Source organism: Catharus ustulatus, chromosome 5 (assembly GCF_009819885.2).
Source record: "Catharus ustulatus isolate bCatUst1 chromosome 5, bCatUst1.pri.v2, whole genome shotgun sequence".
Lineage (NCBI taxonomy): Eukaryota > Metazoa > Chordata > Aves > Passeriformes > Turdidae > Catharus > Catharus ustulatus.
The window spans coordinates 46559093-46574812 of record NC_046225.1 but is presented as its reverse complement, the minus strand read 5'-3'; the positions used below and the strand labels follow the sequence as shown (position 1 = coordinate 46574812).

At 34.1% G+C, this 15720-nt stretch overlaps 1 protein-coding gene across 2 annotated transcripts in view; it reads right to left on the bottom strand.

Moving 5' to 3' along the window:
• Window positions 1-15720, bottom strand: part of SGCZ (sarcoglycan zeta) — a 430920-nt gene that overhangs the window by 18240 nt on the left and 396960 nt on the right. For both annotated transcript variants that reach the window (XM_033060385.2, XM_033060393.2), the window contains one exon: window positions 12538-12610. In XM_033060385.2, coding sequence (XP_032916276.1) covers window positions 12538-12610 — 73 coding nt within the window. The remainder of the gene's footprint in view (window positions 1-12537; window positions 12611-15720) is intronic.

The window sequence follows — 15720 nt, the reverse complement described above, 5'->3', positions numbered from 1 at the left end:
TTGACATATTTTGAAAGGGTAAGAAAGGAAAACCAGATTATATGTGTGGTTCTATGACTGCCTTTTATGACACAGAGATTAGAAAAAAAGTGAAGCATTTAAGAATATACTGATGTAAATTATCTGCTTAGTGATGCTTTCTGGCACTAGCACTTAATGCATCCAACTGTACTAATACTGAAATATAGATACTTAAGAATCTGCACATCTCTGTTAATGCTCCTGTAATGACAGTTCAATGCTAAAATCTTAGTGACTGATAACAAATGTTTAACGACATAAACAGAAAACAAAACCTTTAAATGTTTTAAATGATGTGAAACTGGTTAAAATTGCTTTGACAGACTCATTGATATTTTGTGTATGTTTAGCAGCTTCATGTATGAAGAGGGGAAAAGAAAATCTCTTATTTTGCTGCCACTTGGGGGGTGTTGTATGGTTTTTCTGTTCTCCAAAATAGTATGCTCATATAACCCTGTTATAGTAGGTTTAAGAACCACATCACTGCTTCTTGGTATCTTTACTCAAAGCAATTCCTGTTCTACTCTCAGTCTTTCTGCTTCTCACTTCCCTATGCTCAAGATCCTCTATCAGCCTTGATGCAGAAATATGATACTTTCTTAGCCGTGGTTTCTCAAAATATTGTAGAGATTTCTCTTGAAAGGGAAGTACCAATGCAAAGATTTTGTAGAAAACATGCTCACACACTGAATAGGGAAAATGACAGGATGAAAACTGTATTGAACTAGGAGACAATAATTCAGATTCTGATTGTGTTCAGTTGCAGACGTATTGCATAGCACTCTAAGGGAGGGAGACAATTTTTTTATCTAATTAAAACTTAGCAATATGATGGAAGGACACAGTTCCACTATACCTGAACAAAGGATTTTTGTAAGATTAAATATGTTAATGATAAAAATGTCTAGACTGAGCAACTTGAAGAAAACACTGTATTTCCTGCTTCAGCAAACTGTCAGTGTCATAGCTATCCAAAAACATAATGAGGTATTAGATGTATAATGGAAAGAGTAGTTTAGCAGAGAATTTGGTGCAGAAAAGCCAGATGAGATCTGTCAAGCAATGGAACAAGAAAATTTCAAAGTATTTCAACTACTGCATTTTTTTAAAGTACAGAGAACAGTACTGCATTGCCATTCTAAAACCAAAGTGCCACATTTGCATGCAAAGAAGGTCACTGAGATGGTGTCTGTGAAACATTTCTGTTTGTTGCATGTCACTGGCACTCAATAGGAAAAGGAAGAAAAGATATGTAAAATGTAAAAAAAAAAAAAAAAAAAAAAAAAAGGAAAGCATTCATTCAGAAAACAAAATGAAGCTGTTAAAGGGTTAAAGGCAGGTGTCCACATAGAGAAAATCAGAATTTGTAGCTACCGATATATATTAAAAAAAATAAATACATGGGATGTATATAGATAAGAACAATAGAAAAATATCTGTCTCTGCTACTGCTAGGCCCTTTTCTTTCTGTTTTTTTTCATGCTTTGTAGGGAGAAGTTGATAGAAGGTTCTGCTTTCTTTGTACTGGGGAAGTATCTAAATATCATGAATTATTTAATGACATACGCAAGTGCTTTACAGGTGGTGGTTTGTGAACTTCTGATGGCTACAGGACAACAGAAAAAGAACTTCCAAAATATTTTATAAATGATGTAAAGTATAAAAATTAGAAACTAGGTTTCTGAGAGTACTCCATTTCCTTAATGAGGTTTTACCTTGAACTTAAAAGGAAACTGAATGGTATAAATGTTAAATGATTTTATTCTTCCATTCCATATTTTTCAGCAGCTTAACATTGTGACTTATAACCTCCTTTACAGGAATAGTAATATTTCTCCGTGGTTTCAGATGCCATTTTGTAATCATAAAGATAAAAGTGTTCTTAGCTACATTTATTGCATTGAACTAATGTGTCTTAGTCAAGTCACAAATATTTCTGCTTTCATAATATTCACATCCCTAATTAAAACTTTCCAGCAGGTGGACAAATAAAATCTGTTTAGGAACATCCAACAAGAAACTATGGTTTTCTTTGATGAATAAATTTTTGACAGTGTATAGCTTAGAGTTGTTTAGTCTAGTTTCATCACAGTTTTTCATTAAGTACATTAGCATAAATAACTCTATGTTTGTTTAAAAAGAAGATATTTAGGAAATTAATTTCTCAACTTGAAAAGTTTATAATATCAGCCTTCTCCACACCATGAAGAAGAATTTTTTTTCTTTTTTACAATATTGACTGTTAATAGTCATTGGAAATCAAATAATGTGGTAGAAATATCAAGGAATGACTGATGATCATCAAGGCAGATTTTAAAACACCACCCATCTTATTAGCAAAATGGAATGCCTAAATCTGTTTTCTTATTGTTATCCTTTGTCTGATCTGCTCTGAAAAGAGACTGCAGCATGCTACTGCAAATGCAAAAGTCTATACACAGAGATTATTTCCTCAGTGTTTTGAGATTAAATAGGTTTGATATGCAGCTTCTTTATAATTTTTTTTCTTTGCCATATTTCTGATACCTTTAATAATTGTAACACTCCACATTGTAATGCTCATCCCTCCAAAGAGAAGTGTGTTATTATAATAGCATACGGAGAATTTGCTTTCCTTTCAGATTTACTGATAGCCTGTCAGAGTGGCGTTTACATCTATGAGTGAATTCTATTCATAGTATTAATTTTTCTGTCCCAAACAAAAAACTGCTCTGATGGAGAAGGTGACTACTGCTACAATTAGATAGAAACTACAAAACTGTAGAAAAGAAAAAAGGCTTTTAAAAAGAGTTTTTAAAGAATATAATTGGTCAATTTGCTAAATGTGATGAAGCAAGATGATCTATCCAAAGCAGAGAAGACCTTTTTTTTTAAATTATCAGTGGTTAATTTGTGAAAAAATATAAACTTCATAAGATCAAAGCCATATGAAATTGAGCTAAAATAATGAATGACTGCTACAAAAGGGAAACTTTTAAAATATCTTGAATATGTTGCTTTGAAGGTATTAAAGTATTTCTCATCAGAAATGCAGAAACATCTTTTCTTCATTTGGTATTTTCTGTTTACAAGCTGACCTAGATTGTAGTTGAGAAAAACAATTTGCAATATGAACCAAAAGAAAAGGTTTCTTTTTAGGTTTTAAACAATATTTTAGATTTACCTCCTGCATATCCCTCATATTCACTTGGGATATAATTTATCCATGTTAATTTTTTTCTATTGGCTAGTGGAAAGTATTTCTTACAATAGAAGGAAATAGAATATTCCCCTGTGCAAAAGCAAATAATTTGTTTTGTGTCTATTTAAGCCCTATAACCAACCCATGCTACTTAGTAAAACAACTGTTATAAACCTCTACCAATTTAGAATTGTTATCCAAAGCAGTGGATTAAAAATATGTCAGCTAGAGATCTCATATGTAAAACAGGTTCTCATTTCCCCTTTAGTGACATCTTTATATTTGGTGGTCAAGAGATCAGCACTTCCCAGCATTTAACTTTTATACATTATAGTCTTGCCAACACATATTGTGCTTTTTTTTTTTTCAGTGAGCATAGGAACCCTTCTAGGAAACAAAAATTTTGCAAATATAAAACCACTGGAAAGTCTACACATTTACTTGGTAAGCCTTTTGTAGATTTTCATAGATTAAAATAATTTTGCCACTGATCTTGCTACCTGTAGGTCAAGAGTTTTGGCAGACTCTGACTGTGGGTAGGTGTGACAGACAAAGAGGAGAGGGAAGGCAAATGGATGTGTCAAATCTCTCTCTATTCCTCTTCCTACTGCTTTATTGTAAGCAAGTACCATCAACCCCAAAATCTCAAAGAATGCAGGATCGTTCTCTCTCATGAGTGAAAGGATTTTGTACCAAATATGTATAAAGAAACTTTTTTCAAAATAATTTTGAAAATGTTGTTTTCCAGAAACCTCCAACAATATAAAATATACATTCTTTCAATTTCTATTATTATGAAAGGAAGAGTTTGTTGTCCTGATGCTCAAAGAAAATGATTTCAAGAGTTCTTCAGTGAGACCAAGAGTCCTTAAAGGAATCCAATGAACATTGATGGTGATAGATAAGATTAGGCTTTCCATTAAGTCCATTTCTTAAAAGGCAGGTTGTACCATAAAGAATGACCAGCAACTTTTATGATCATAGTAACAAAAAAATTTAAATCTTTATATTAAGATATTGCAACTATTCAAACAGTGGATTCTTGAATAGCTACATTTGACATCACAGTGGGAATGATACAAAAATAAAATTATTATTCAATCATTCCAACGTTATTACTTACACTATTGACAAGGTTATACATGCACATTTTACCATATATATATATAAAAGTGACTAAAATATTTTGATACATTTACATGTATCAAAATATGCACCTCTTCAAGATGCATATGAATCATTGCTAGAATGCTAATACTTCCTGAAGCTTGTTGCATTGTGATGCTTTCAACAAATTGCTTATATTTTCAGGATGATGTTTTTATTATTATTATTGAAAAGCAGTGGTAAATTTGGAGGCCTTAACATTCTTCATATTGTTTACCTATCATCAGCTTTTCTTTATTAAGAAGCAAAATTCTCATATGTTCATGGGAAATTTATTTATGTGAAAACCTAATTTTGGGCATGATTTGTCTCTAGTTTTTTTACAAAACACACAATCCCTAAGTAGCAGAGAATTAGAGAAGTGTTTTTAGAAAATCACAATGGCCTGAACCAATAAATATTAATCTTTTTTCCTCTCAATTTCCAACTGTGATGGATGGATGATAAAATTAAGCAAAGAGGAAAATTTTATGACTTAAATCAAAATAGTAGAATGAAATTCAGTACAACATTTCATGTTATGTCCATGCTCTGCATGTCACTGACTTTGGCATGTGTCAGCATGCCCTTAATAATAACCTCTAAAATTCTCACTAGCCTAGAAATTCATTGGGCTCAAAAATGGGTTCTAATTGCCCTGTACATGCCATAGATTTAAATCCAGTAGGTCTGCATTTTCATAACAATGCTTGAAACCACTGAATATTTTAATGTTATTTGGCATGGATGATAAATAGAAAAAACAATTTACAACATAGGGAAAGAAAGGATCTCCTTTGAGAATATATATATATATGTAAGTATTACTGAAGAGGAATAACAAGGACCAAAAGGACCAAAAGGTCATTGAGGACTTTTTCAGAAGTATTGTTAAAGGAATAGAAAGAGTAAAGAAGCATCAAGGAAACGTGAGAAAGGCTGGAAAAAGCAAATATTTAAAGCTAGAGCTTCACTAAATAAGCAAGTGATATGAGGAAGGTTAAAAAGAACATAATGCATGATTGTGTCTTAGCATGGGTGAAGGCATAGCCAGAATAGCTAAAGGCAAGGAAGCTATCAAAACCAGAAAATATTATTTCTTTGAGAAATACCAAAACATGCTCGAAATTTCCAGGCTTTGAGAAAAAGTTCTGGATATGTGACAATCTAACACAGCTGATTAAGGAAAGATATGGGAAAAGGATTCATTATAGTCCTGACAACTTAGAGCTACCCCATTCTACCCTAAATGTTTCCCTTTGCATTACCTTCCTTATTTTTATTCTGGCTTGAATCCCACTCCACACATGCCCAGTCTTTCTGCTAAACATTCTTACATGAAGTTTATCTTCTTTACAGAAATAGCTCCATTACCTGAGTTGTCTTTCAGAATATATTTCCTTAAAATAGAAATCTATCTTGTCAGAAAGAGATTGAAGCAACCTACCCACAGAATATGCTCAAGTGCTTGTCAAGAGTCAGATCTGAAGATAAAGTGCCTGGGGGAGTCTGAAGAGTCTCGGTTTGGAAAACCATTAGCTTCCTATGATTAGGAAGTAACAGTCCAGACCACCTGTAATTATCTAATGACATTCTCTATATCATTTCTCTGAGGGGTCTTAAGCTGATGTAAACAGATATATTTTAGCTGAGGCAAACTGTGACATGGCTTGATCTACATTTTTAGAAAACTGCATCTCATGGAATATTATTCTGCTGAAAATCCTTTGACAGGTTCAACTTCAAACCCTGCAGATTAAGCACAGCAGAGACCTTGGAATATATTTTCCAGTGGCTCATATTTGGATTTTATTCAAACATTCCAAGAAGAAAATAAAAAAATAAAAAATCAGTCAATCATTAAAAAAAAATCAGCAAAGGTTTGGTGAGTTTGATTTCAGTCACTTTTTTAAGACAATTGTCATGTCCAAACAAACTAGAGAGATATTTTCACTTTCTGCAATACAAAACTGAGTAGATTGTGAAGAAGTCAACTAGCTTTTAAATTCTTTTGGCACTGAATTCAATCTTGAGACAGAACAGATGATAAAATGTGAATTGGAGGAAAAGACATGTAAAATCATTCATTTCTCTCTCTGGCTAAAAACTATCTTTTGAGTTCTCTGTATAATTACAGTAATTTCACAATTACAAGCCGCACCGATTATAAGCAGCACTTCCGGGGTGTCGGCAACGTTTTGTTTTTCCTCCATATATAAGCCGCACCGGATCGTAAGCCGCACTTTCATTCTCAGCAAGGATCGGTGTGTAACTTTCACAAAGTTACCATTTAGTAACAGAATCGCGGGATCGCGGGGTTTATTGGCTTGCGGCCGTGTGGGCTCAGCTCGGCTTCGCCCGCCGCTGCCGGGGGGCTGTGCCGGCCCAGCACGGCCCCCCGCCGCTGCCGCAGAGCTGCCCCTGCTGGGCATGGCTCCTCCCTCCCCCGCCGGCACCGGCCCTGCTCCCCCGCGGCTGCCAGGGGCGGCCCTGGCCCTGCTCGGGGCAGGGTGGGCTCAGTTCAGTTTGGGGCTGCTGCGTGCTCGTACTTCCGGTTGGTAGATTTCTGATTTTTTTTCATATGTTAGTCGCTCTGGAATATAAGCCACACTTCCGGGTACGGACCAAAACTTTAGTCAAAATGGTACGGCTTATAACCATGAAATTACTGTATAGATATAAACAACAGGAGCTCTTTGGTGGACTGCAGAACTAATAGTTTCATAAACTCATGTACTCCCTGTAACTTCTGAGCCTCCTTGTTCTTACATCTAGTCTGTACGAGCTCCAGATCCCTCACAAAGTATCAGGGACATGAGAAGAGAGAATGCACAGACAGACAGTAAATTTTAAAAGTCTTGTTTTCTTGTGAAAGTGGTTAAACAGCATCACTGGAAATGGAGATACTCCAAGAAAGGAAAAAGGAGCCACTGGAGTGAGGAAAAAAAAAAATTTCATATAAGGAAAGATTAAACAAACTAAAGATTGCTCAAATGGAAAACAAAAGATATCAGTAGCCCTTTTTAGTAATGCATTTGTAAGCCTGTTCACTTAGAATCAAAAGAAAGACGTGAAAATATTATGTATGTTACAGCATCATTACTTAATAATATATAGTACAATTTTTATGGAATATAAGCAGTATAGAAAATCATGTTTCATCAGAAAAACTGATGAAAAAACTGCAAAATGCAGGTATGGTACTATAGTGAAAGAAGACTGTATTTAGAGTCCAAACCATGTCAGAAATGAGTTCTGGTGTCTCTAATATCTCCTGGGCATGGAGGACTGTTGCTCAACTTCCATTAAAAAAGACAGTGAAACACTTCTACCTGCACTATCTGTGAAAATGAAAAGCTTGAACAAATTGTGTGCTGTCATGCCTAGTCCTAGGCTGCACCTACATTAAATTAGAATTAATTATGCAGAAGTTTGGATCTGGAAGCAGTGTGAGAGCAACCACAATTGAACCAAGCCTTGCAGGAGCCAAGGGCACACAGCAGGACACCTACTGAAACCTTGAACATCTTCCTCTGGCACTCTGAGCACTCACTGCTCATGCCTGCTGTTAGAAAGACAGAGTTTCATGTAAACAGAGATCCTCAGGTGCCTTCACAATAAATGCAGTGTAAAGCTGCCATGACTTTCATTAACGCAGCCCTATGCAAATGCTTTCTACTGCTATAAGCTTTATATGGGTTTTCAGATGAGGATGATAGGGTAATATATTTACCCTCATTACCCTGTATAGGCTGGGACAGCTGTGCTTGGATCCCATCTGAGGGTTCCTGAAGGCATGACATAGCATAATCATGAAGCAAGCATAATCATAAGCCCAACAGAAAAGGACCTGGGTGTGCTGGTTGACAGCAGCTGAACATGAGCCAACTGTGCCCAGGTGGCCTAAAAGGCCAAAGGCATCCTGGCCTTGATCAACAACATTGTGGCCAGTAGGGCAGTGATCATGCCCCCATGCTCAGCACTGGTGAGGCTGAAGTATGCATTCTGTGTCCAGTTGGAGCCCCTCACTGTAAGAAGGACATTGAGGTGCTGGAGTGAGTCCAGGAAAGGGCAAAGAAGCTGGGTGAGGATCTACAGTGTAAGACACAGGAGTGGCTGAGGGGTACTTCAGCCTGGAGAAAAGGAGGCTCCAGTATCCTAAATTAACCATATGAAACTTGATGGATTTTTCTGTCTCTTGTGATAGTAATATTCCTATCCTTCATATCTTGGTTCCTGCTAGAGCCTTTTCCCTTTCCAATGTCAAATATAATCATCATCACTGAACACTAAAGCAAATTATTCTTTCAGTTTAAGAGCCATACCCAGCTACATTTTGTTTCTACTCTGTCCTGTCTACATAGCAATTACAACCATTCATTAGTGGTTTTCTTCTCTGTTACTTCAATATTTTTAAAATTTTATATATATAAATATGTATCATGTATGTTTTAAAAGAGAAGACCACATTTATATTTAAAAAGAGAAGTTTAACTCTTGGAAATTTTTCAAATTTTACTATACCCATACCTATTTCTGTATGGACATATATGTTAAAAAAATTATATTTTCAACAGCTAATGATAAGACTAAGCTCACGAGTTTCTGTCAATACAATGAAATAACTAACAAATTATGAAAACAAAAATATTAATTATTTCTAATTAATTTAAAAAAGGGTACTGAAAGTAACTAAAATCTGGCATTATTTAAACAGCCTAGGAAGGGAGATGGGGTTTTTTTACTCTGTTGCATTTTCTACCTTTAGATGAGGTTATTTGATTTCTGGCAAAAAATATATGAACAGTCATGGTGATTTTGTCACTCTCAACCTGCCTAGATTACTAACAAGTTAAGGTTACAATTTCTGATCTGATCTCTGGCTCCAGGCTTTTACAAAATATATATTTTGACCTATTAGTAAGCCACTCCTTAAACGTCACAAAGGGTGTCTCTTACAAATCATCAGACAGCTCTGAGTGAACCCAGACCTCCTGTGCAAGGTAGGAGGATTTTTAATTCTTACTAGAGGTAAAAGTAGGATCCAACTATCTTGCATGATTCCTTTCCACTTGATCAATTTTCATCTCATTATTCCCAGCATTAGCTTACAGGATTAACCGATAGTGGTGTGCAAAGCTTGACATTGAAGAGAAAAAAACTTTCAAATTTGATCTTGCTGTTATCTCCGGAGGACAACAAGAAATTAATTCATCCCCTTATTAAAGATGTTATTCAGGGCAAAGTTATCTGCATTTAACTACTGTCTGTCTATTTTGTGCATGGATATTGCCTATTAGTACACCATATTTTAATGCCTAAATGCCTATTGGCCTAAAACCAGTATTTGGGGAATATATTGGCAGTTTAGTTTTCCTTACAGTGTTCCTGTGAGAAACAGTAGTGAGAAAAACAGGAAGATTAAATTATTAAGATATAATTCATTTTTCTGATTCGAATGCGTGGTTCTTTTATTCTATTTATCCCAACTAATGAAAGTAATCTTTAATTAGTTTCTGGGATTTGACACAAAAGCTTTCACAAAGGATTGTATAACAGCACTTTCGGAAAGCAAAACCTTTCCAGTATTATTTGAAAATGAAGGAAAGGAGAAAGATGTGATGAAAATGGTTGGACACAAAGGAATGAATTATATAAGTACTCAATAAAAGTTTATTTTTGCACAACATATTTTTAATAGTAAATATTAGTGGAGCTTCTCTATATGCAGACCTCTAAATCTGGCTGTAGAATTAAGAGTGTCTGAGGCAAGGTTTAGATATGTGGAGCTAATGTGAATCTGACTTTATCTTTTTGTCTTCCTGTCCACAACAGCTTAAACTAAAATCCCTGGAAGTGCTATGATCTTTGTGGGTATGAAATTTGTAGACCAAATTTTCTAGTTATGTTTCATTCAAAGTATTCAAGGTGGTCATTAGTTCATTTTTAAAATATTCAGTAGTCAGCCATTTTACATATACAAGGCTATGACAAGGTTTCCAGCATATTTTATTTTGGAAAAAAAGGAAAAAACATGTCCTGAGGTTTATTCATTGACCACAAATACATATTCCAACAAGAAAAATATGGGGTGATTTATACTTGAATTAATGATCTAATGTATATTCTATTATCTTTCAAACCCGTGTACAATAATTCTCATGGCCTAATTTATTTATATTTATGCACTGCAGCTTGCTGTCAAATTGCATCCAAGTGTGTCCACTGAAAAAAATGAATCATGTTAATTCAGCAAACTTTCTACTTTCCCATTACTTACCATTAAGTTTAACCGTCCAAAGACACAGAAATGCAGCACTTGGAAAAATACTCTAGGTGATTTTAGGACTGCCATCATAGGTACTTTGGGTAAGTTTATTCTAAAACATTAAAAAGCAATAGAACCTAGACCAGCCCACTGAAATGTCCTAATAGTCATAATTTTAAAATTACTAAATTGACTTGAGAGTTTAAGAAAAGAATATGATGAAATCCAACTAATAGGAGCACATGTGCACAAAAACTTGCAGAACATAATATGGACTGAATATATTAAGAATAAACCACTTAAAAGTAATCTAAGTTTACTTGACCCAACTCCAAGGCTGTCTATTTCTTCAGTTTTTTGAATAAAAGGTACGGGTTAAAATCATTATTAATGAGATGGCAGAAAGTTGAATGCCAAATGCTTGCTAATCTAAGTCCATTTTGGAAAAATGAACTGGAGTAACAGTGGAGTTGAAAACATTAAGCAACAATAGCAATCATGGCAATGAATAAAGGCAAGAGACTGGAGGGGTGAATGTCCCATGTGTGAATTTCAGAAGCAATGTGAGGTGATTTTAACCTTACTTAAATAAATCCTGAAGGCATAGAATTATCTGATTTACCATACATTTTCACTCTCTTAATATTATTTAATGATTAGGAAGAAGTAGACAAAGCAGTGTTTCCACATTCTTTTAAGTGGGACTAGTTCCAGCCTCATACCCAAATTATTGGTCCCCTAAAAAGAAAGAATGTGCTATGTTTCTTCTTTTATTTCTGCTGAACTTCCTCTGAGTAAAGATCATATCACCTTGGTGATTGTCACTTAAAAATGCCTTTACAATTATTTTCCACAAAGGACTGAGAGAACTCATGGAAGGGGACAGAGATTTTTAAGACATAAATCCAACAAATGGGATCCTCTGGAAGAACCTAAAGCTATACATTACTTTAAAATGTTTAATGCAAATAATCAAACACAATCATTTACTTCACACACTCCATGTATAATGGTCAAACTTGTCCACATGGACTGCTTCCTGCAAATGATTTCTGCAACAGTTTTTGGTCCATGTTCCTAAATGCCTTTGCAAATGTGAGGCTGAGCATTTAACCATGCTATTCTATAGCAAGTAATCAGAAACACTTCTGGGAAGGCAAAGAGATAGTTATATAATGTTCAAAAATCATAGTAGAATTGAGTCAGTCTATATTATTTCTCACCAGTTCTGCTGGGAGTAATACAAGTAATACATCCATATAAATCAGACATGAGTACTTAGCAATGCACAAACATGCACTTCAAAAAAAAGCTTTCACTTTAACTTTTCTAAGTTTTCTTCTCTACAGATTCCTTAGCAAATTTTAAACCTAATAATTTACTATCTACTGATTTCTCCCCTTTGATAATGTACATAAAAATTTTATATTTAGAAATATAGCCTCAATTGGTAATGAATTTTTGAAAAGCGTGTGGGTTAGTATAAAAAACAAAACAACCCAGAAACATTGGTAAGTGGAAAAATCCGTTTACTTTAACTTGACCTATATATTCTGTGACAGCTCACAAAAAAAATCAAACAAGTGGTCTGATGCTATTGAACAATACTGCACACATTGAACCATAAAAACACCTGAATATTCCAGTCACTAAGGAAAATGTGTTTCTCAAGAATTCTACTATGGGAGGGAGGTCATACGTAAAAAAAGAGCTGTATTTCACATTTCATGTGATAGGATTTTGTGGGAGTTTTTTGACTAGATAGAACAAACTGCAGTCTATCAGTGTTTTTGTATCTACGAGTCATTAAATAGCCAGTATATGTATTACTATACAGATACTTTTATTTTAAACCAGACTTTTTATTTTTTTCTTTTTGGAGAAGACTTGATTTTAAAACAACTTTTTGAACAACACCTACTTGAGGTCTTGGGAAGGTTCTGCTCTGATATGGGGTGTCTCCACAGAGTGTCCAAACACTGCCCCTTCTGTGCCTAAAATACATAAATGAAATACAGTACAATTACTTCAGGAAATAAAAGCACATGAAATATATTAAAATATATGACCACAAATTGACACTATTAGGAAAAAATGTCTAATCACATCCTTTATTAATAATAAATGTTTCTTCATATTTACATCTTCATTTCTATATCAAAATCTGGACCAAAATCCTGTGAAACGCTGGATTTCTGCTTTTTTACATACAAATCTGAAACATTTAAAGACCCACATTTTTCAGAAATGGTTTGCCTGAATGCTTGTCTCCATATTTTGGAGAAGAGCTATTTTACAGAGAATGAAAATAACATAATAAATTTGTGTGGCAAAAACACAGTAGAGAAATATCTACTGCATTTTACATTCTGTTAATTATCTCTTAAATTGAGATGCCAAGCTTTTAGAAGTTTTGAGATAACTGCCTCTTGCCTGAAGTTGCTGGCTCAATCTAGATATCTGACAGTTTCAGTTTGTTTTCATCAGATCTTTCTCATTGAAAAATTTTATTCTCATGGAAGGTGCTTTGGGTTGCGTTAGTAGGGGACACTGAGGTATCTCTTATTGTGCATTTAAAATCCAAGCAAAGAAAATGAGTAACAATTTTCCAAATCAGAATTGCTTCTCTATTGAATTTTGATTTATATTACTAGGTTCAAGTTGAATATGGTAATTCCAATGTTTTCATTAGACAACCAAGATTTTTCATTGAGAAACTCCTCATCAATTAAAAAAATAGAACTCTAGTAAATATTCTAGTAGTTTTTTGAAAAAAACCCAAATATTTTGTGAATTTTAAATGCATTTCTTGAAAGGAAAAGGGATGGAAAATGACAAAAAATAAAGATCTTTGTTTTTTGTGAAATTAATAGAAAATTCAAGAAATTTATGAATAAGGAACAACACTATAAAATTAGCATTTCTCTTACCTTTTCCCTCTAAGAACTAAACTAATAAAAGTTATTTACACCACTCACTTTACATTTAATAGCATCCATCTATTTTTAGGCATTTGAAGTTGCCTCCTCTTTTTCACTTGCTGAACAAACATCATGCCTATCCTTATTTACTGATTTATCCAATGCCATTGTTTTTGTCATCCACGTACATAAATTTTATTTTCCTTCTCTGAAGATGGTTTACTGGGCATTGTAAGGCAAATAGCCTAGAAGTGGGGAGTGAAAGTCTTTCCAACAGAGAGCCTCCAGCAAAGGTAAAAGAACTCAATAAAATGGGTAAAACAGATATTGCATTTATCTTCTATTAAAATAAGATCAAGGAAACTATCTGCGATAACTATAGCTGATTATTAAATGTTCTTGAATTAATTGCTATATTTCAACAACAGAAGGTTTCTTTTGTTCTGAGACTTGAATTCTGAGTAGACCTGAAAATATACCTACAATATCTCATAGTAGGCCTGCAAGAAGTGCTCAACAGAACATAGGCATCACTCTAATTGCTACAAAATTTAAAATACAGTAGAGTATTTTCAATTTTTAGAATATTTAAATATTTTCCAAACTTTTTCAGAAACTGGATGTTAAAGAAGATAGCTATTAGATACTTTTACAGTTAACCAATTTTATGTAGTTTCAAACTCTTACCAGGATTTGAAGGCAGAATGAGGTTATATATGTCGAATTGGTAACATTATTTTTTAGTGTTAAAGGGAAAATAGCTTGAGCAAGAGGCAAAGAATCACTATGCTAAGCAAGCTTCAATCTGATAATAATTTTGTAAACTCCGCCTTCATAAAAACCAACCAACCAACCAACCAACCAACCAAAAAAAAAAACCACAAACAAACAACAACACTACCCCAGCCCCCCAGAACCTTCATTGTAATATGGTCTACTAGCATGGAGTATTGAAGGCAGGAAGAGTATTGAATTAAAATCCTAGGTTTTTGTACCTCCAGAAATCTATAACCTTTACAAATATTCGGGCAAAGAATACTGAAAGCAACTTTATTGCAACTGCTGCTTTGAAGAACACACAAAAAAACTTAATAAAACCCATTTTCTATAAGAAAGGTTTGCTGAATGCTATGGAAAACCACAGAAGGAAAAAAACCAGCTTCTCTTTTTCCCTAGTATTATTCCTAAATGTGCTGTGCAGAATCTGTTTTTTAAATCTGGCAATGACTTGAGGATCTCTTTCATTGAAAAGACTGGAATAGCATCTCTGTAGAGCCAGTCCTTTTGTCACTCAAAATAAAGCTCATCTCCATCTATAATGAACCTGTCTGGGAGATGGATATCCAAAATCAAAGTATGTTTCCAGATTCCATTCATCTTCTTCTTTAGTAAAATGAAATGCTTTAAACACCAAGGGGCCCTTTATATTTTTGAAGGTGGCAGTAGGATGTGAAGATATAAATAAATGAGCAGAATTCAGAGTTGCCAATCTTTACTTATGAGAAGATCATGCCTGTAATATTTGAAAGGGCATTATCAATGCATAGATGCACAAAATTCACTCTAGCATGAGTTTGACATTAAATCAATCAGAAGTGCCAAAGGTAATATTAGGCATAATAAAAGTTAAAAGTCAGTTGGCTATAACCCAGCTTTAGTATTTCCTCACTTTCAGCATCATTTTTTAAAAGACAAGAAAGGCATTTCTTCCTTAAGAAAATAGAAATTTGAAAGAAAGACCAAGTTCTTCAAACAGACTCACAATTCAGGCAGGTAAATTAAAGACAAACCGATATAATTAAATAAAATATATGTAAAGCTAAAACCAAACCACATATGCTCCTTTTGCTATTTGAAAATGCAATCATAATTTTTTTTTTCCTTTTCATACAGCCTCAAAAGCAGAAATTCTTGTGGTAAATGTTTTATCCTTAAAAACATCCCCAACTTTCAACAAGTTAATATTTCCAATTCCCTTTATTACATAGTGGAATAAAAGCAGACACTTTCAATTATCTTGGTTTTAGTAAAAAAGGTGAAAAAGATCAACCAACCAAAATTTTATCCTTTTTTTTTTCCAATTTAATATATGTAAATCTGTAGTAATTTGATGAGAAGCTGGACCACATAGTTCAGTATTGTTAAGAAATGCTACTATGAACATACCTTCTAATAATACAACT